The sequence below is a fragment of the Oncorhynchus mykiss genome, chromosome 2, assembly GCF_057628025.1.
Source record: "Oncorhynchus mykiss isolate SJ-2025 chromosome 2, ASM5762802v1, whole genome shotgun sequence".
NCBI classification, from domain to species: domain Eukaryota; kingdom Metazoa; phylum Chordata; class Actinopteri; order Salmoniformes; family Salmonidae; genus Oncorhynchus; species Oncorhynchus mykiss.
The window spans coordinates 22,339,334-22,360,246 of record NC_143023.1 but is presented as its reverse complement, the minus strand read 5'-3'; the positions used below and the strand labels follow the sequence as shown (position 1 = coordinate 22,360,246).

Sequence of the window (20,913 nt, the reverse complement as noted above, 5' to 3'; positions counted from 1 at the left end):
GAAGACTACAGATATCTCCTACCAGCAGCCGGCCTGTGGATTCACATTCATTAGAAAAGATGGACAGCAAGCAGCAAAGCACATTCTAGTTTGTACTGTAAATTACACGATGTAATGAATTTAAAGTATTTTGGAATAAATTAAGCATGTTTTTTTATATATATAGTTGTCTGAACCTTTCCTAGCATGCTCCATGAAAATACTACCCTAACCATGAAAGCATTCACCAAGGGCTTAAGTCAAGTAGGTCACACTAAGGCTATTCTAAAAAGGTTAAATGAAGAAAATATTCACACATCTTTAATGTCCTACAGTTTATTACATTTAACCCTTATATAGTAACAGTCCATACATACAATGACAAGCCTGTCCCTCCAACATGTGGAAACCTATTCTTCACTCTCTAACTCGCAGGTCGAGGAACTGAAATGTCAAGCAGTGAAACATCTGGAAATAATCCTCCTCACTGGTGGCCTTCGTTTGTAAAGCATTTTTTAATGAATTGCTCCTAACCCAATTATACTCAGAATTACATGTTCACTCCTATCTGCCTAAAAGCACTGGACACCTGAAAGTGACATCTCCTTCAATGGCAATTAGCTGGATCAGAATAAAACATTTAAATCACCAACAAACTAACATCAAACTTTCACTAAGCAAGATTGTGACAGACATGCATATTTATTTTAGTATTCCAGACAGTATTGGCTCAGAACTGAACCAATGAACAGCTACTCCTGTCACACAGGTCCACTATGACACATAGGTCAGCTGGCATCCTATTTTATACCTTTAGAAATAGACTGACTAGAACAGGCATCCCCGTAATTATATTTCTATGTTTACCAATAGCAGGGAGTCACAACACATGCAAACTGTTTCTACATGCAATTTTTCAGTGGTCTTGATGCAGTTCCAAGACTTGTTTTCTTCCAGTAGTATCACATATTATATAGTTGAATCTCAGATCAAGGGTGAGAACACCTTTTGGCCACATCATAGTCCTAATTATTATATCATTTTGTAAACAGGGCTTTCTTCTAAACTCACCAAGAAAAACATAGAAATCAAGAAGGCCAAACTCCAGGTGAACGTATGTAACCAATTCAGCGTTGCACACTTTTCTACCCGTTCATTGACACCTTTCTAAATAATAAATAGATATGTTTTAAATAGATAGAAATTAGCATAATCAGATACAACAACAAAGACAGTCCAAATTGATAGAATTGTTGGTAAGTAAGCAGCATCACTCACTCAAGGTAGATCCCACAGAAATATGAATGCTTCAACGTTAGTGGACAAGACATGTAAATAGCACACACTCATCTTAGGAAATAGGTCCCTTGTTTTGAGTCCACCCCACAGTTACTACAGGTTGTAGCTGAATGTTCAAGAGGTTAAGTTAAGGACTGATCTGGGTTCAGGAGAAGAAGCTGCGGAGCTGGAACAAGAAGTGTCCCTCCTTGTTTTTACTTGTCCTGCAGCGGCCGTTCATATAGTCCCAAGCAGAGCGCTTACAGTAGTTGTAGAAATGCTCCTCTGCTTTCTTCAGTGTGAGGTTCAGGTCCAGAGTTCCCTGCAAACTGCACAGAGAGAAACACTGATGAGCCTGGTTGTATTGCTTTGTAATGACAAGGCAAATATTTTTGAGGATGGACAGACGCAGATACACACACACACACACACACACACCTGTTGGTGAACTGGATGAGCTGCACATCGTTCCTACACCTCAGCAGGGCATCTCTGTTGTCCAATAATATGGTGGCACAGATGAAGAGTTCAAAGGTGAACTCTGTGTTGACGGCCTGTGCCTCAGACACTGGTTTATCCTCTGGAACAATCCCAGAGCATTCGTTACAACACAAACAAATCACAAGAAGGACAACATACCATTGTTATAAGCAAATACAGAAGGACCAAAACGGGCTTCTGTAAATTCATATGACCAATTGTATGGACATATACACTACATGACCAAAAGTATGTGGACACCTGCTCGTTGAACATCTCATTCCAAAATCAGCACTCGGTGGTCCTGTTCTGTGAGCTTGTGTGGTCTACCACTTCGCGGCTGAGCCGTTGTTGCTCCTAAACATTTCTACTTGACAATATATTGTGTAATTGGAACCATGCTTTGCAGTGTTTAGAAACTGTCACACATGTCACTGACTCACTAGCCTGGAACTTGGAAGGATGGCCACAGGAGACCACAGTCTCACCTATACTGTGACTACGGTCTCACCTATACTCTGCCTGCGGGCGATCCTCTCCTGGTAGCGGGCGCGGTCCACCTGCTGGGAGATGAGCTCCAGGTGGTCACAGCTCAGGATCTCAAAGAGACGCAGGGCATCACAGTGCTCAAACTCCCTTTGGAAACCCAGTAGCAGCCATCTGGGAGAGGGGACACACATAAATGTAAGTATACACATTTCATGCAAATACCCCCCTTCAAATTAGTGGATTCTGCCATTTCAGCCACACATGTTGCTGACCGGTGTATAAAATCAAGTACAGTCATGTAATCTCCATAGACAAATATTGGCAGTAGAATGGCCCTTAAGAGCTCATTGGACTTTCAACGTGGCACAGTCATAGGATGCCACCTTTCCAACAAGTCAGTTCATCAAATTTCTGCCCTGCTAGAGCTGCCCCGGTCAACTGTAAATGCTGTATTGTGAAGTGGAAACGTCTAACAGAAACAACGGCACAGCCGCGAAGTGGTAGGCCACACAAGCTCACAGAACGTGACCGCCGAGTGCTGAAGCGCGTAAAAATTGTCTGTCCTCAGGTTGCAACTCTCACTACTGAGTTCCAATCTGCCTCTGAAAGCAATGTCACCACAATACATTTTATTTGGGAGCTTCATGAAATGGGTTTCCATGGCCAAGCAGCTGCACAAGTCTAAGATCACCATGCGCAATGCCATGCGCCGGCTGCAGTGGTGTAAAGCTCGCAGCCATTGGACTTTGGCGCAGTGCAAACGTGTTCTCTGGAGTGATGAATCACACTTCACCATCTGGCAGTCTGACGAAAGAATCTGGGTTTGGCGGATGCCAGGAGAACGCTACCTGTCCAATGCACAGCGCCAACTGTAAAGTTTGGTGGAGGAGCCATAATGGTCTAGGCCCCTTAGTTCCAATGAAGGGAAATCTTAACACTCCAGCATACAATGACATCCTAGATGATTTTGTGCTTCCAACTTTGTGGCAACAGTTTGGAGAAGGCCCTTTCCTGTTTCAGCATGACTTTGCCCCCGTGCACAAAGCGAGGTCCATTCAGAAATGGTTTGTCGAGATCGGTGTGGAAGAACTTGACTGTTCTGCACAGAGCCCTGACCTCAACCCCATCGAACACCTTTGGAATGCCAACTGCGAGCCAGGCCTAATCGCCCAACATCAGTGCTCAACCTCACTAATGTTCATGTGGCTGAATGGAAGCAAGGCCCCGCAGCAATGTTCCAACATCTAGTCGAAAGCCTTCCCAGAAAAGGTGAGGCTGTTATAGCAGCAAAGAGGGGACCAACTCCATATTAATGCTCATGATTTTAGAATAAGATGTTCGACTAGCAGGTGTCCACATACACTACATGGTATGTGGAAAAAGTATGTACTGCAAACACATACAAATGCAGTATATGCGTGTGTGTTGTGTACCTGTGACAGAAGGTGAAACTCTCCATGCTATCTGTTATCAGGTGGGTGTGGAGCTGAGGATCTAACTCCTTCAGCAGTGCTGCCTCCAGCTCTGAGTGACAACAATCAAAATGTTAATAACATTACCTTATTATCAAGTCTACCATATTATTACACATGTACAGAGAAGACAGACAAATAAATAAAAACAATTAAAACTAATAACAAACCTATCTTCCTGTGCAGGCCGTCAGCGCGGAAGTCCTTGGAGAACTTCTCCATGTAGTAGGAGAAGCTCCAGTAGGTGTCCACCTCAGAGTCCAGCACCTCCAGGAATCGGCTACAAAGGTCATTCATCCCCTGGGCATAGCTCACCTCTGACCCCCATCACATCAGCATGAAGAAAGTAAATAAATACAGTTACTTTAGCTTCCTACTAAGAATAAGGGGATAATCTGAACATGTGAATATGTATGTAAATTTCTCATAAGTTATGCATTTACTTCCATGGCAGATAGGGACGAAAACGTACACACACATTTGTCAAGTTAGGATTGTGTGACATGTTACTCCGCCAACATATTATTTCTCCACTAGAGGGCTCTCTAACGAAACGTCCTTTCAGTGGTTGGGTGACAACCGGCTCATGACCAGTATACAGTATTTGCAGCACTAAAAACAGAGATAGGCAGGATCAAAGATAAACAGAGAGAGAGAAAAGAAAGAAAGAGACAGAAGAGAAAGAGACAATAGGAGAAAGAAAGATTACCTGGGTGAAAAGCAGCATATGTGATGAGAATATCCCTCAACACCAACAGATTGCCCAAGCCTTCACCCCTGTAAAAGCAAACAAACCAAAATCACTAGGGTTGCAAAGGGAGAAAAGGTTACCGGTACTTTACCAGTACACTACTAGAATATTGGACACTTTCTAGGATTTTAGGTCATTTTCATAACATGTAACAGATAAAATAAGATGTTTAAATGTGACAAAGCTGTTAAACATAATCCTTAATAAAACCCATTCATTTATGAATACAGTTAGTATTTAATATGAGGGTTTCAGCATGGAATGTCCTTTATCTTTTTTTATATGCTTTTATTTATTTTACTATGGGTATGTCAATATGTCTTTGTTGTAAATGTTTTGGGGCCGAACTGGTGGCAGTTGTTAAAAAAGTAAATAGTTGGAAGAGTTGAAGAGGTAATTGCAAACAATGTCATTCTATTTAATATGCTTTTTTCCATTATGTAGGCCATTTTCTCCTGAACCATATGGTCTATCCACTAGAACAGGGTTTCCAGAACTTTCTTTTTTTTTGCAACCCAACCATGTAAAAACAGTGATGTAATCAAAGGCCAATGTTTACTTTTTTTTAAATTGGGTCTATGGCAGTCTATTAGAAATCAGTTTGACAGTACTTCAATCTAAAGGAAGTATGGTTTGAGGTGACAAATGCATCAGAAAGGTATTGGGAAGTTCAGAAGATCATCAGGCAATACTTTATGGTATTCTGTGTAGAAAAGATAATTGATATTATTTTCCCCCCCAGTCTGATTTAGAGCCTGGTCTTGTCCACTCTGTTCTAATGAGTCCTGCGCAGCTTGAGGGAAACAGAAGACACATACCTTATCTTTCAGTGAAGGGGTCATAATATTTTGTAGCTTAAACCGTAAAAGATGTTGAGACACATTTGTAGGAAGAAAACAGAAACTGCTCTGTTTATTACAACTGTATCTAGGAGGCTACTGGAGGTTACTGACAGAACCCCGGTTCTATGAACCAAGCGCAATTATTATTATTTTTTCTTTCAGTCGCAACCCCTAGTTTGGGAAACACTGCACTAGAAACGAATGGACAATATGGACACACAGATGTAAAGATTAAGAAAAGATCACTATTTTATATGATTTTTTTTTTTTTAAGTTACCATAGATAAAGTAATTTTGGTAATTAACAGTTAATTTGACAAAATCTAATAACTTTGGTAAATTACCAGTAGTTTTGCAACCCTCGTTAAAACAAATAAGATCAAATAGACCGATACCTCACACAAAAAGACTGATCCTTAAAACGAGCAGCTACATGTAGCCTACTGGCTTTATATGGGTTGTAATGTCACGCTAAAAAAACTAACGTTGTAACGACACAGCCTTCTTATTCTAAAACCAACTGGTAGTCAGTGTGACACTGCTTACACATGTTGACAGAACGAACACTTAAGGCCCTACTCCAATATGCCCTGTTGATTTAAGTGTTGAACTGTTTGTAGCTGACAGCCTGCCAGAGGAGTTTAAACAGAAATCCTGTAAAGCTTCCTGTTTCTGTATTGAGCAATGTTCCCTGTAAAGGCATCAGCATGCTTTAGTTCGCCTGGCAGCTAGCCGAGCTCAACTAACCGAAACCAAACTAATGTGATCACTTACTCCAATAAAAAACCTCCGCTTGAAAAACGAGAATTTTTTTTTAAAAAAGTGGCAAGAGTACTGTTTGTCCATTTTGAGACGCCGTAGCCAGATTACACTTCCTCAAAAAAGTCAGGATTAATTTAAGGTAACTCAAGAAATCTGTCATTAATTTTGAGGATTTCCAGAAGAGATCTTAATCGTGCAATTTTGTATCTGACTAGAATGTTTGGTGCAGTATTTCTCAAGTGAAAGAAAATGTGCATGAGGACGAGTCATCTCTCATTGAAGAATCCCTACTGGTGACCAATCTCCGACGAAGGGGCGTAGACTCTGGCTACCGACTTACTATTTGATCACCACAAAGTATTGAGAATTCATCTGTGAGAATTTCATTGGCGCTCTCTCTCTGTACAGAGACTGAAGTTGATAATGAACTAAAGCCACTCACGAGTAGTAGGGTAGGTCTCTGTCTGTCCGAGGCACATCCTTGTCGATGATTCGGATGGCCTCTTGGAGCTCCTCCAGATCAAAGGTCACCCGCTCAAACAACACCTGCGTTCAGGGGTCAGAGAAACAAAGATATTAGTGGTCAGATGGACTATGTCATCATCTCAGACCTCAGTCTATAACATACTGTAGACTGTAAAGGTCTGTAACAAGACATGTCAACCTCAGAGTGTGACCAGCTGTTAAGAGATTGTAAAAAATATACATAATATTCAGTAATAAAATGACAGAGTGGATTATATTGACATGTCCATGACTAAAACACACAGTTTGTAGCCTAACACCCATATCCTGGTGCAATATAAACTGACAACATTTCAAACAGCCCCAAGCTAAATTACCTTAGTACATTTTCAACGCATAGCACTTCTGCTGAACATATTAACTATGAATGGGTGAATGGTCAATAGGGAAGGTGTATGGTCATTTTGATCTCTTACACTCAAATGTGAAGAGGGAGAAGCAGTTAAACCATGTACTTTTCAGGGTGTTCTGTGTGTACTTTGAGGCTGGTGGTTTACCTGGGCCTGTAGCTCCAGAAAGGACAGCCTCTCCTTGACCTCGTCACTCTGGTTCTGAGTCTGCAGCTGGACCCTGTCCTGCCTCACATCGAAGTACCGCACCGCTGCCACCAACTCAGCTAGAAACACACACAGGGAGGGAGGAAGAGAATGGGAGACAGGAGTGAAGAGTGTGAGTGAAGGAAGTAACTTTACAGGAGGAAACCAGAGAATTTACAAAATTGGTTGAGCTCATAGATTCCAGCATAAAGTTGATGAGTCTAGAATAAGGTGCTGAACAACAATAGATAGCAAGAGAGCGAGAAAGAGAGCGTATAAGTTGATCTACATCTGGGCCCTACCGTCGGTGCCATTTATACGCAGTCGGACGGCGGCAGGAAAAAGCTGCTGCCACTTCCTCTTCATGGAGTGGTAGCGGACGTTGAGCTGCTCCTGCAGTAGGGGGCGCTCCAGAGAGGTGGAGCTGCAGGGGTACATCCCAAACAGGAAACGCCACACCTGGCCGCGCCCCGAAGGGGACATACCACCTAGACACATACAGCACAGGTTGAGTCCAGATACTTTACAATGGCTTCTTTCCTCCTGTGTATTCCATTTCCTCGCTCCTCAACCTCACTGATGGGAAACAACTGGATAGGTGAGAGATGCAAAGACATGTCCACTTGGTGTTCTGGACTGGTAGGTCTCTAGCTTTTCAGCAGAGTTGACTCAGGTTATAATGTTGAGACAAGGACTTTTGCATAATTTTACAGGAGTGTGAAGACTAGACTAGAACTAAAATTTAAAAGATAAGCTATTGGATCAATTGGCCTCTTGACTAGATTTAAAAAATATATATATGTATTTAGCTAGGCAAGTCAGTTAAGAAAGAATTCTTATTTACAATGACGGCATACACTGGCCAAACCCTAACGACGCTGGGCCAATTGTGCGCCGCCCTATGGGACTCCCAAACACGTCCGGTTGTGATACAGCCTGTAATCGAACCAGGGTTTGTAGTGATGCCTCTAGCACTGAGATGTGCAGCGGTCTAAGACACTACAATTCGGGAGATAAAGTGGCTAATTTTTTCCTTTCCTTCTAGCTAATGTATCCCTAAACAAACTAGGCTTCTCAAGGAATGAGTGGCTTATAATGGTTAGTGTGCAAAACAAGTCTTGATCCCCAGCATGGAGACCTTTAGCCCCTTTTCTTAGAACGCTGACAGGGATCATTATATAAATGTTTTTGCACCATAGTCAATGCAGCTAATGATATCGCACCAGAGGAGAGAAGGAATGTGCATCAATGAAAGAGGGGGGGGGGTCCATGTTCCTGATGAAGTTTTCTGATAAACACACAGTCACAGTAGTAACGCCTCTGTAGCAGTGTACCATGTACCTAGCTCACAGAACTCTACCTTGGGTGCAATGGAAGACTCATGACTCTCTCTGAGCTTTTCAGCATGACGAAGCCCTGGGGGGGGGGGGGGTTCAGTGTTTACAGTCAACACTATGCACTCTGATTCCTACATCTTGGTCATATACTGTAGCTGTTCCCCCTAACCACTGATACATGGTCAGCTATTTTGTCATCCCTAAATGGTTAAGATTATGATTGGTAGTTGGATAATCCTAGATCTGATGTTAGGGTCCATTTTCACCTTGAGCTTGAAAACATGTGAGTGAAGGCCCTGAGTGTACCGGTGACTGCAAATTACTTATGGAGCATTGATGCAGATAGAAGCAATTAAGTATACAGTCCCCAGCTATTCACCCATTCATACACTCCTCTCTTGTTTTCCCTCAGGATCAGCTGTGTGTGGACTGTTGATGTCATACCCACAAACCATGACTGATGGATTTCATGTGAATCATGATTTTTCCTCCCTCTGAAAATAATCTGTCAGATCACACCAACGTCTTGACTGGTAACTGTAAAACCAAACCATTGTCGGTTTCTAAAAGTCTTTGCTTGAGGGGTCTCAGTGAGGTTTGATTACATGGCTTTCTGGAGAATGGTTGAACTGTAGTGCAGTCAGCTAGCTCCTCAGGCAAACATCACTTGACTTCCTCTTGACTTGTAGATATTGATAGAGCAATATCTGGGAAACAATTTAACTTTACTTAATTTAAACTGTGATAGGCTCCAGTTTACTGGCCCATAATGTTTGAATATTAAATCATTTTCAATAAATTAATATGTTGAATTATGAATTGGCAGTGATTCATGCCCATCAATTTATCTTTAGGATATCGTATCCCATCCTTACCATTCTTGAAAATGTGCATCCGCAGCCTGGACTCGTCCACTCTCCCCTCTGCGTCCATAACGCCAGGTAATTCGAGTGGTGTCGTGGGTAGAGCAGGTGCGTTTACTAGTGATACTATCTGTTGGTTCCCAGACTCCGCCGTGACATTATTGACTCGTGAAGTTATTTTAGTTGTCCCATGCTTTCCCTTTGTTTTAAGGGGAGTCCCATGTACTCCGTGTTCTTTGGCGGTACTTTCACGACCGGGAATATCGAGTGCAGGAGAGTGCTGTAGCCCGTTCTCCTGTAGAGTGTCCATGATGTATATTCTCACTAATGACACGAAGTGTAAAACACAAACATCCCTCCTCGTGAAAACGGTGTGCCCGCTAAATTTGTTTGTTGTAAAAATAAATAAAAAAGTTTCCTTCCTTTCAATTTTATGTTTATGATGCGCTGCGCTCCGACTTTCAATGGAATATCCTTCAATACACAGGAGTTAGGACATTTCCCAGTTCAGGCAGGAATCCATGTTGTGTGAGACTGCTATGCTCTGCCCACTTTAAACCTCACGACCAAAGTTCTTCCTGTGAGTCAGTCATATGACTGAACCTTACTGTTTTGTGTGTGGCCTACATTCGGGTTTTTATGTCGGGTTGAAAGCCGCAATTCTTAGGCTACAGGAGCATTTTAACACCACCTAGGGGTTTTTACAAGATAACTATTTATACTAGGCATGGTCAGTCTGGCATAAGCGTTTGAAAGTGAAACGCCTTCATTCATATTCGTGGCTTCTTATGATGGACAAGGCTTACAGCTAACTAGTCAAAACTGCTCTTTTATCATGCTACACCCAAACCTAACTCTTCACATTTCCTCCCACACTATGATTAAAAATATATATATATATTTATCCATTATTTTACCAGGTACATTGACTGAGAACACGTTCTCATTTGCAGAAACGACCTGGGGAATAGTTACAGGGGAGAGGAGGGGGATGAATGAGCCAATTGTAAATTGGGGATTATTAGGTGACCGTGGTGTTTTGAGGGCCAGATTGGGAATTTAGCCAGGACACCGGGGTTAACACCCCTACTCTTACAATAAGTGCCATGCGATCTTTAATGACCTCAGAGAGTCAGGACACCCGTTTAACATCCCATCTGAAAGACAGCACCCTACACAGGGCAGTGTCCCCAATCACTGCCCTGGGGCATTGGGATATTTTTTTATACTAGAGGAAAGAGTGCCTCCTACTGGCCCTCCAACACCACTTCCAGCAGCATCTGGTCTCCCATCCAGGAACTGACCAGGACCAACCCTGCTTAGCTTCACAAGCAAGCCAGCAGTGGTATTCAGGGTGGTATGCTGAATGGAAGTGTTCTGTGAAATGCAGATTCAGTGCAATACTAAAAGTACAAACTAATACAATATGTTGGGCCTTTTTCCATTAATGAATTGAATAAGTACTTAACATTTTTCAAATTGAACCTTTATTAAATCCTCCAAATTAAATCTTTAAGAACTGATTGTGAGGCTTCCAAGCACTATGATGACCAACAGCTTCACTGCCAGAAAAGCATAAAAATAAAAGTTGCATCTCTGAAGTATTCTCTTCTGCACCTTAAAAAAACCAAAATAATCAAAATAATTTTAAAAACATTAACTACAAAGGGAAGGACAACATCATCTGTATGATAACGTGATACATTTTTGAGCAATACAATAGTAATGGAATAAATGTGATATTTTTTGGCCTAATATGTGAAAAATGTTGTTGTGTTACCTGGGATAGCTGAGGTAAATATTAACCCATAATGTGTGTGTGTAGCCTCGCTGAGGAGGAGTCTTGTCCCATTGCCATGGTACTGCTTGTCATTTTCCATTGACGCAGCACTGCAGAGTGCAGAAGTAATAGCCTATGTCATTCAGCTCTAACCAGGTCATCAGGATGCTTGTATCTGTTGTGTTCAGGTCGTAGGTTTTCTGAAACCTCCCCTTGAATCGGGGAAAGTCACCCATCTCCCTCCACACCTTCCTCTGGCCATGTGTGGCCGTGTTGATGTACCACTCTGCCCTGCAGCCAGTGATCATTCTCGTTATGGTATAATTAAGCAATAAGGACCAAGAGGGTGTGGTATATGGCCAATATAGCACGGCTAAGGGCTGTTCTTACGCACAATGCAATGCAGAGTGCCTGGACACAGCCCCCTTACCCGTGGTATGTTGGCTATATATCACAAACCCCTGAAGTGCGTTATTGCTATTATAAACTGGTTACCAATGTAATTAGAGCAGTAAAAATACATGTTTTAACATACTTGTGGTATACGGTCTGATATACCACAGCTGTCAGCCAATCAGCACTCAGGGCTCACCCATTTTATAAATAACTAGATTCCTGTCAAGAGGATGACTTTCTTTGCCATCAAGACAAAAGAGTGAAACTAGATGCACCTGTTTAGATCTCTCCAATAGTCAACATTTGGGGTTTGTGTCTGTGAACTGCACAAAACTAAATTAAAACCCAAACAAGATAAAACCATTACCTTTGAGAAGGATGATCACAATTAGGACAATGTAGTCGTTCTTTATGTCAACAAGAAGAGACAAATAATTAGCATGTTGTATGATACTAAAAGTTTCATCCAGATAAGAGATTCAGAGAAGAAATATACTACATTTGTCATTAAAGTCTTACCTTATGCCCCCAAATAGTACTGCAAAACAATTATAATAACCAACTTTACTTCCTTAAGTTCATTTCCTGATGCTCTACCTACACTCTGAGGTTTAAAAAATATATAGATATGAGTCAAACCCACTGTGGTTTCCAATGTAGGTTTGTGTGAGCAAATATCAATTGGATGTGGATATCAGAAATACTTAATGTGTATGTTTAAATCATTGACCTTGCAAAGGCCTAAACAATATAAAAGTGGTTTTGTTTTCCTACTTTAAAAGTTCCAGAGAGGGGTGAGCGAAAGAAAGAGAGGGGTGAGCGATAAAGAGTTGAGAGAAAGACAGAGAGGTGTGAGGGATAGAGAGATCGAGACAGGGATGAGAGAAAGGCAGCGAGATTATATGAGATAATATTTTTCTGCGTTCCTGATCATGCGTCAGTTACATTCATACTCACTACCCCACAATCCCCACCCCGTGGTAGTCCCTAGTAGAACACCATGTACCTAGCTAACAGAGCTCTACCTTGTGTGCAATGGAAGCCTCATGACTCATTTTCAGCATGACAAAATCTCTTCAGCAACCACAGGTTAGAGATGATTGTGTTTACAGTTCAACATTGTATACCCTGTGTCATATCTCTCTTTCCCATATCTCCCTTACTGATAGATAGAGAAAGACTCCTCAGCACATTTGGTTCCTTGAAAGTTGTGGGAATGTACATTTTTAGTTACCCATTGGTTCTGGGAAAGAAGCCATACGTTTCCTGACTGGTAAAACGTTGTTTTTTAAACGTTCTGTTAACGGAAGCGAAAATTTAGCCTGTTCTGGGAATGTTAATTTTTAGGGTACAGGGAGGTTCTGAGAATGTTTCATTTTGGATCCCTGAAAGTTTTCCTGGGAGGTTTTATTAACATTTTGAGAACAAAAATGATAGGCTATTTGAAGGTAATTAAATAACATTCTGAGAACATGTTTCAATAACACTGTTGGCCTAGTTAACTGTTTTGAACACATGGAAATTAATTTGTTTAGGCATTTTTATTGTTATAGCAAGGCATCGTTGCGATTCAAACCTATGATCTTCTGTTTTCTATTCATGGAATTAGTCCACTGCGCCACCAGGATGTACAAACAGGCCCAATTTCAAAGGGAACAAGCGCTCATTAAGATTAGGTGTCGATAGAAAGAGTTTTGTTGACGTTGAGGACGGAATGTTTTTAAATTTAAAATATGTATTGTGGTTTTTATGTAAAGTTTTCTTAATGTTCTGAGAACATGACTTTAAATAGAACCATGAGGAATACCTGCAGAAAACATTATGTTGAAGTACTGAAATTCCCACAGAAGAACGTTGTTTCTTAACATTCTCTGAAAGTTCTGAGAACTTGAGTTTAATAGAACCGCGAGGAAACCTGTAGAAACCGAAATGAAATTCCCACCTAAGAAACATACAGTTCTCAAAATGTGCCATCTGGGTATCCTGCACCGTTCCCAGAATGTTGTGGGAAGGTTGTATTCTAAATAACCATAGGACAACCACTCTCACCAAGCTCTAAGAAACATATGATTCTCAGAATGTCATGTGCTCGCTGTTTCTCAAGTAATTAGCCAACAGTCACCTTCAGTTTACACATTTACACAAAACTTCCTCTAATTCCTTTTTTTTTCAATCACCATCATTGTTAAGTAACAGGAAATATACATGCAATACTTTTGACACCACTCTCGTTATAACTGCTTGTCACTCATTTTACTGGAACCAGTTGGCTTTTAAAATGTGTGCCGGTGCCATGGCCACTGCTGGTGTTTTCCTTGGACCTGTAGCCTCCTGTTTTGGCACCTCTTTTCACAACACAGTGAGTATCCTCTGTAGCTTTGAGTTTTTATTTTGTTGTTGCTGAACCAACATTATTTCCCAGTGCTTTACAGTCTATGCTATGCTTGTTGGTCAGTGGTAATGTTGTATTTGGTTGACACAATTCTGATGGGAGTGCCATCTGACACCAGGCATCTTTAACACAACATGTAAACGATATTAGGAATCTGGTGCGTCATTAGTTAGAATTAACTTTCAAATCTCTCTGTTGGACCAGATGAGCCCATTGATATGGATTGAGATGATGCTCATTTTGTCTCAGGCCTCTGGCACTAGTGGTATGTGATTAATTTTTATGTCAATATGCACTCAGTGTTTTATGCTATGTCTAAACAACATGAACTGAATAATCCTAATACTTGTAATACTTGTTGTTGTTAATTCAAACACAGGTGTGGATTGGAAAGCTGATTACCCAAAGGTTGTTTTTACCAATAAGGGAGATGATGTGACCATTCCATGCAATGTTACCTATCCCCCGTCCCCATCTAAAGAGCCTATACAGGCCTACTGGAAACGCCTGGGAAATACTAAACTTAACATCAATGACAATGACAAGAATGAATTCCTCTATCACCCCAACAACACATTTGTCATCAAGAGTTTTCAGAACAGGACCAACATGACAGGAAATGTCACTAAGGGAAACTGCTCCCTGAACATCAAGAGAATTGAAGAAGGCGACATGGGGCCCTCCTACTACTTGAGAATTGCCACTGGAGCCAACAACTTCAGTTTTATTAATGATCTTGTCTACATTAATGTATCTGGTAAGCAGTAGAGGATGCAATGTAAAGTGCTTTTGTTCAGTGAAATGTGTCATTAATTTGATATGGAGGAAACTAATCCCTACTGTATTTTTTTCCATTCAGGAACCTCCGGGACTATTTCAATCATACCAATGGACAAGTCAAACACAGGTGAACTATTCAGCTTAGAATTTTCACGTACACACAGAATTTTAACTGGTTGGTTTACTTTAGAAATTACCAGTGAACCTGACACAGTTGATAACAGCAATAACAATGTATTTGTCAAAGTTAAAAGATGGGCTGAAGTTGTTTTGTCTCCTTCTCAGTTGATTCCACGACTACAGTCCCACTAGCCACCACAGAATGTAAGTAGACTCTCAGGGCCAGTTTCCCAGACCCGCATTAAGCCTAGTCTTGGACTAAAATGTATGCTATATATACAGTCCCTTCAGAAAGTATTCATACCCCTTGACTTATTACACATGTTGTTGTGTGACAGACTGAATTCAAAATGGATGAAATATTTCTTTCTCTCTCACCTATCTACACCGAAGGAGGTTGGTGGCACCTTCATTGGGGAGGACAGGCTCGTGGTAATGACTGAAGCAGAATTAATGGAATGATATCAAATACATAACATTTTAATCAAATCACATGTATTTATATAGCCCTTCATACATCAGCGGATTTCTCAAAGTGCTGTACAGAATCCCAGCCTAAAACCCCAAACAGCAAACAATGCAGGTGTAGAAGCCCGGTGGCTAGGAAAAACTCCCTAGAAAGGCCAAAACCTGGGAAGAAACCTAGAGAGAAACCAGACTATGAGGGGTGGCCAGCCCTCTTCTGGCTGTGCCGGGTGGAGATTATAACAGAACATGGCCAAGATGTTCAAATGTTCATAAATAACCAGCATGGTCAAATAATAATAATCACAGTAGTTGTCGAGGATGCAGCAAGTCAGCACCTCAGGAGTAAATGTCAGTTGGCTTTTCATAGCCGATCATTAAGAGTATCTCTACCACTCCTGCTGTCTCTAGAGAGTTGAAAACAGCAGGTCTGGGACAGGTAGCACGTCCGGTGAACAGGTCAGGATTCCATAGCCGCAGGCAGAACAGTTGAAACTGGAGCAGCAGTACGGCCAGGTGGACTGGGGACAGCAAGGAGTCATCATGCCAGGTAGTCCTGAGGCATGGTCCTCCGAGAGAGAGAAAGAGAGAATTAGAGAGACCATACTTAAATTCACACAGGACACCGGATAAGACAGGAGAAGTACTCCAGATATAACAAACTGACCCTAGCCCCCCGACACATAAACTACTGCAGCATAAATACTGGAGGCTAAGACAGGAGGGGTCAGGAGACACTGTGGCCCCATCCGATGATACCCCCGGACAGGGCCAAACAGGAAGGATACGTCCAACACATGGTTTCCATTTGTTTGATGCCATTCCATTTACAGTGCCTTGCGAAAGTATTCGGCCCCCTTGAACTTTGCGACCTTTTGCCACATTTCAGGCTTCAAACATAAAGATATAAAACTGTATTTTTTTGTGAAGAATCAACAACATTTATTTCAAACTTTTTTAACAAATCAAAAACTGAAAAATTGGGCGTGCAAAATTATTCAGCCCCCTTAAGTTAATACTTTGTAGCGCCACCTTTTGCTGCGATTACAGCTGTAAGTCGCTTGGGGTATGTCTCTATCAGTTTTGCACATCGAGAGACTGACATTTTTTCCCATTCCTCCTTGCAAAACAGCTCGAGCTCAGTGAGGTTGGATGGAGAGCATTTGTGAACAGCAGTTTTCAGTTCTTTCCACAGATTCTCGATTGGATTCAGGTCTGGACTTTGACTTGGCCATTCTAACACCTGGATATGTTTATTTTTGAACCATTCCATTGTAGATTTTGCTTTATGTTTTGGATCATTGTCTTGTTGGAAGACAAATCTCAGTCCCAGTCTCAGGTCTTTTGCAGACTCCATCAGGTTTTCTTCCAGAATGGTCCTGTATTTGGCTCCATCCATCTTCCCATCAATTTTAACCATCTTCCCTGTCCCTGCTGAAGAAAAGCAGGCCCAAACCATGATGCTGCCACCACCACCATGTTTGACAGTGGGGATGGTGTGAGCTGTGTTGCTTTTACGCCAAACATAACGTTTTGCATTGTTGCCAAAAAGTTCAATTTTGGTTTCATCTGACCAGAGCACCTTCTTCCACATGTTTGGTGTGTCTCCCAGGTGTCTTGTGGCAAACTTTAAACAACACTTTTTATGGATATCTTTAAGAAATGTCTTTCTTCTTGCCACTCTTCCATAAAGGCCAGATTTGTGCAATATACGACTGATTGTTGTCCTATGGACAGTCTCCCACCTCAGCTGTAGATCTTTGCAGTTCATCCAGAGTGATCATGGGCCTCTTGGCTGCATCTCTGATCAGTCTTCTCCTTGTATGAGCTGAAAGTTTAGAGGGACGGCCAGGTCTTGGTAGATTTGCAGTGGTCTGACACTCCTTCCATTTCAATATTATCGCTTGCACAGTGCTCCTTGGGATGTTTAAAGCTTGGGAATTTTTTTGGTATCCAAATCCGGCTTTAAACTTCTTCACAACAGTATCTCGGACCTGCCTGGTGTGTTCCTTGTTCTTCATGATGCGCTCTGTGCTTTTAACGGACCCCTGAGACTATCACAGTGCAGGTGCATTTATACGGAGACTTGATTACACACAGGTGGATTGTATTTATCATCATTAGTCATTTAGGTCAACATTGGATCATTCAGAGATCCTCACTGAACTTCTGGAGAGAGTTTGCTGCACTGAAAGTAAAGGGGCTGAATAATTTTGCACGCCCAATTTTTCAGTTTTTGATTTGTTAAAAAAGTTTGAAATATCCAATAAATGTCGTTCCACTTCATGATTGTGTGCCACTTGTTGTTGATTCTTCACAAAAAAATACAGTTTTATATCTTTATGTTTGAAGCCTGAAATGTGGCAAAAGGTCGCAAAGTTCAAGGGGGCCGAATACTTTCGCAAGGCACTGTACTCCATTCCAGCCATTATAATGAACCGACCTCCACTCAGCAGCCTCCACTGATCTACATGCATTACTCCATATTGAGAAAGAGAAAACATATTTTTAGAAATGTATGTAAAGTTATTGAAAATGAAATACAGAAATATCTTTAAATATTCACACCCCTGAGTGTTAGAATCAGCGTTGGCAGTGATTACAGCTGTGAGTCTTCCTGGGTAAGAGCTTTGCATGCTTGAATTGTACAATATTTGCAAATAATATTTTTTTTTATTCTTCAAGCTCAGTCAAGCTGGTTGTTGATCATTGCTAGACAGACATTTTCAAGTCTTGCCATAGATTTTCAAGCCGACAAAACTGTAACCAGGCAACACAGGAACATTCAATGTCGTCGTGGTAAGCAACTCCAGAGTATATTTTGCCTTGTGTTTTAGGTTATTGTCCTGCTGAAAGGTGAATTTGTCTTCCCATGTCTGGTGGAAAGCAGACTGAACCAGGTTTTCCTCTAGGATTTTGCCTGCGCTTATCTCTATTCTGTTTATTTTCATCAACAAAAAAAACTCCCTAGTCCTTTCCGATGACAAGCATACCCATAACATGATGCAGCCAACACCATGCTTGAAAGTATGAAGAGTGGTACTCAGTGATGTGTTGTGTTAGATTTGCCCCAAACATAATGTTTTGTATTCAGGACATAATGAACTTGTTTGTTTTTTTGCTAACAGGATGCATGCTTTGGAGTATTTTTATTCTGTACATGCTTCCTTCTTTTCACTCTGTAATTTAGGTTAGTATTGTGGAGTAACTACAGTGTTGTTGATCCATCCTCAGTTTTCTCCTATCACAACCTTTAAATTCTGTAATTGAAATCACTTCCTCTCTGGCAACAGAGTTAAGAAGGACCCTTTATCTTTGTAGTGACTGGGTGTATTGATGCACCATCCAAAGTGTAATTAATAACTTCACCATTCTCAAAGGGATATTCAATGTCTGCTTTTTTTTACCCATCTACCAATAGGTGCCCTTTGCAAGGCATTGGAAAACCTCCCTAGTCTTTGTGGTTGAATCTGTTTGAAATGTACTGTTTGACTGAGAGACCTTGCAGACAGTTTTATGTGTGGGGTACAGAGATGAGGTAGTCATTCAAATATCTTGTTAAATACTATTATTGCACACAGTGAGTCCATGCAACTTATGTGATTTTTACTCCTGAACTTATTTAGGCTTGCCATAACAAATACTTATTGACTCAAGACATTTCAGCTTTTCATTCTTTATTAATTTGCAAACATTTCTAAAAACATAATTCCACTTTGACATTATTGTGTATAGGCCAGTGACACAAAATCTCAATTTAATCAATAAAAAATTCAGGCTGAAACACAACAAAAATGTGGAAAAAGTCAAGGGGTGGGAATACTTTCTGAAGGCACTGTATCCATTTCAAATCAAATATTTTGAGAGAGGGTCTCTTGATTTTGCATTGGGACGCAGGTTGTCTAGCAGTTAAGAGTGTTGGGCCGGTAACCAAAAGGTTGGTGGTTCGAATCCTTGAGCTGGGAAATATCTGTTGATGTGCCCTTGAGCAAGGCACTTAACCGTAGTTGCTCTGGATAAAAGTGTTGACTAAAATGTAAAAAAAATATTAATTCAAATGAGTAATGGAATGAATAAATATTCCTCAGTCCTAATCAGAATGTTTTTCACAGTGTGTGAGGAAGCGCTATCCACGACCATATATATTGCCACCACGGTCCCAGTGGTTGCAGTTCTACTGGTTGCTGTATTGGGGATTGTTTTGTTCTTCAAGTACAGGAAAAGGTGGGTCTGGTTGTTGGGTGTCCCCAGAGGGATGCTCTCAAGTTTGATTGACATTGATCAATTTCTATAGCAACATGATGTCCTCTGCCTTCTATTAGTCATTGCAGATACATTTGACTCACATTCGCTAAAATAACAACTGATTTGATTTTCTAGGTCCAGGTGTGTCACTATGCAAGTGTCTGGATATTATGCTAATTTCAACATGACTCCAATGACCAAACCTGAAAGGTATGCTTAAAACTATGAAACAGCCTTCAGTAAATTGCTAGTTTGACATATTTCAGTTTTACTTCTGAATGTTACTCTAAAATATGTTCTTTGATTTGACCTACAGTGTCAGTGAGATACTTGTCTTCCCCTATCTCCACAGAGTCAAAACTACAAAGAAAGATGACACCCAAGTTCCTCCTCCAAGGGTCATCGATGAGCCCGTCTATGGCAACGTCCAGGTACATTACAGCACCCTGAGCAGATCTATTTTAAACTGACAGTACTCTTTATAAAGATAGTACATGTAGACTGTTGATAAGTCATCAGCTTTGGATCTAATGTTCTTTACCCACTGGGCACACACTGGTTGACCCAATGTTGTTTCCTCGTCATTGAAATGACATGACAATGAAGCAACGTGAAATAGATGTTGAGTTGACGTCTGTGGCCAGTGGGTACTATATATGTTTAGCATGTTGGCCATTTAGTGTTGTGCTCATAGCTTCTTGATAGACCTTTCCCTGCCTGATTTCTCCATTTCTCTTTACAGGGTCCAGACGATCCGATGGACAGTATGGATCAAATGGACAGTGTATATGCAAATGTGGATCATACAAAACAGTGATGAGGCTGCATCTCAGATTTCGTCACTGCTTAATAATACTTGTTGAGTGTGTGCGCGCGTGTGTGTTTTTATCTTGATTGTTTTCTTGTCAAAAGGCAGCTTACAGTGTCAGCCCTCATTTCTCACATCCTGTTTGACTTTCACTTGGTTAGACAATAATATGTGCAGCTTGTTTGTTAAATGTAAAATACATAGTTCAGAATGTAACTATTTTTGAAAGGACTGGCTTTCAAATAAACATACTTACTGAGATGATATGCTACCGGTTGTTTGATTCAATATCAAAACAATTCACACAAAAACAGCTCTCGCAGTCCTATATTGATAAGCATTCGCAACTAAACATAATGTTTGTGCTGAGTTGGACAGAAACATAATGTCAAAAAACAATGTTTTTTGACAAAGGCTTTCTGGGTAGTCATGAGTGAATGAAGTCATACACATGAGATTCACGTGTCAAAGTGAATAACGTTTTTAAGTTTTGAATGGTTGAGTGTTAAGTTTTCTATGTTGCATATGTGAACAAACAGTATCTGATAAGAAACTTTGATATATAGGCCTTGATTTTGGTACTCAAATGCAACGTCTCAGGGTAAGAGTGAGT

At 40.9% G+C, this 20,913-nt stretch overlaps 2 protein-coding genes across 4 annotated transcripts; one reads left to right on the top strand and one right to left on the bottom strand.

The window, feature by feature from the left end:
• Window positions 1–299: 299 nt before the first annotated feature.
• On the bottom strand, window positions 300–10,076 carry LOC110538229 (uncharacterized). Its single transcript, XM_090193044.1, has 10 exons — window positions 9,327–10,076; window positions 7,417–7,602; window positions 7,076–7,194; window positions 6,496–6,599; window positions 4,408–4,475; window positions 3,869–4,015; window positions 3,660–3,750; window positions 2,249–2,397; window positions 1,696–1,837; window positions 300–1,586 (listed from the first exon to the last, which is right to left on the bottom strand). Exons 1-10 carry the CDS (start codon window positions 9,622–9,624, stop codon window positions 1,424–1,426), a joined length of 1,467 nt encoding a protein of 488 aa, XP_090049170.1. The 5' UTR covers window positions 9,625–10,076; the 3' UTR covers window positions 300–1,423.
• Window positions 10,077–13,704: 3,628 nt separating this feature from the next.
• LOC110538290 (uncharacterized) lies at window positions 13,705–20,561 on the top strand. 3 transcript variants are annotated; one of them, XM_090193059.1, is made up of 10 exons: window positions 13,706–13,849; window positions 14,087–14,147; window positions 14,262–14,639; window positions 14,742–14,789; window positions 14,948–14,986; window positions 17,990–18,046; window positions 19,360–19,471; window positions 19,628–19,702; window positions 19,845–19,923; window positions 20,235–20,561. In XM_090193059.1, exons 1-10 carry the CDS (start codon window positions 13,769–13,771, stop codon window positions 20,307–20,309), a joined length of 1,005 nt encoding a protein of 334 aa, XP_090049185.1. In that variant the 5' UTR covers window positions 13,706–13,768; the 3' UTR covers window positions 20,310–20,561. The 3 variants fall into 3 exon arrangements, with proteins under 3 accessions (XP_021480691.3, XP_090049185.1, XP_090049180.1); XM_090193054.1 differs by having other exon boundaries at window positions 17,933–18,046; XM_021625016.3 differs by lacking the exon at window positions 17,990–18,046 and having other exon boundaries at window positions 13,705–13,849.
• The last annotated feature ends 352 nt before the right edge of the window (window positions 20,562–20,913 follow it).

What these genes read in the sequence shown, in the direction of transcription:
- LOC110538229 (XM_090193044.1), bottom strand. Translation starts at nt 9,624, where the DNA reads ATGGACACTCTACAGGAGAACGGGCTACAGCACTCTCCTGCACTCGAT. An exon ending in TTCTGGAGCTACAGGCCCAG is followed by an intron (nt 6,600 to 7,075) that starts GTAAACCACCAG and finishes CCCTGAACGCAG; the next exon opens with GTGTTGTTTGAGCGGGTGAC. An exon ending in CTCATCCAGTTCACCAACAG is followed by an intron (nt 1,587 to 1,695) that starts GTGTGTGTGTGT and finishes CTCTCTGTGCAG; the next exon opens with TTTGCAGGGAACTCTGGACC.
- LOC110538290 (XM_090193054.1), top strand. Translation starts at nt 13,769, where the DNA reads ATGTGTGCCGGTGCCATGGCCACTGCTGGTGTTTTCCTTGGACCTGTA. An exon ending in GCACCTCTTTTCACAACACA is followed by an intron (nt 13,850 to 14,086) that starts GTGAGTATCCTC and finishes CTGTTGGACCAG; the next exon opens with ATGAGCCCATTGATATGGAT. An exon ending in GAACATTCAATGTCGTCGTG is followed by an intron (nt 18,047 to 19,359) that starts GTAAGCAACTCC and finishes TGTTTTTCACAG; the next exon opens with TGTGTGAGGAAGCGCTATCC.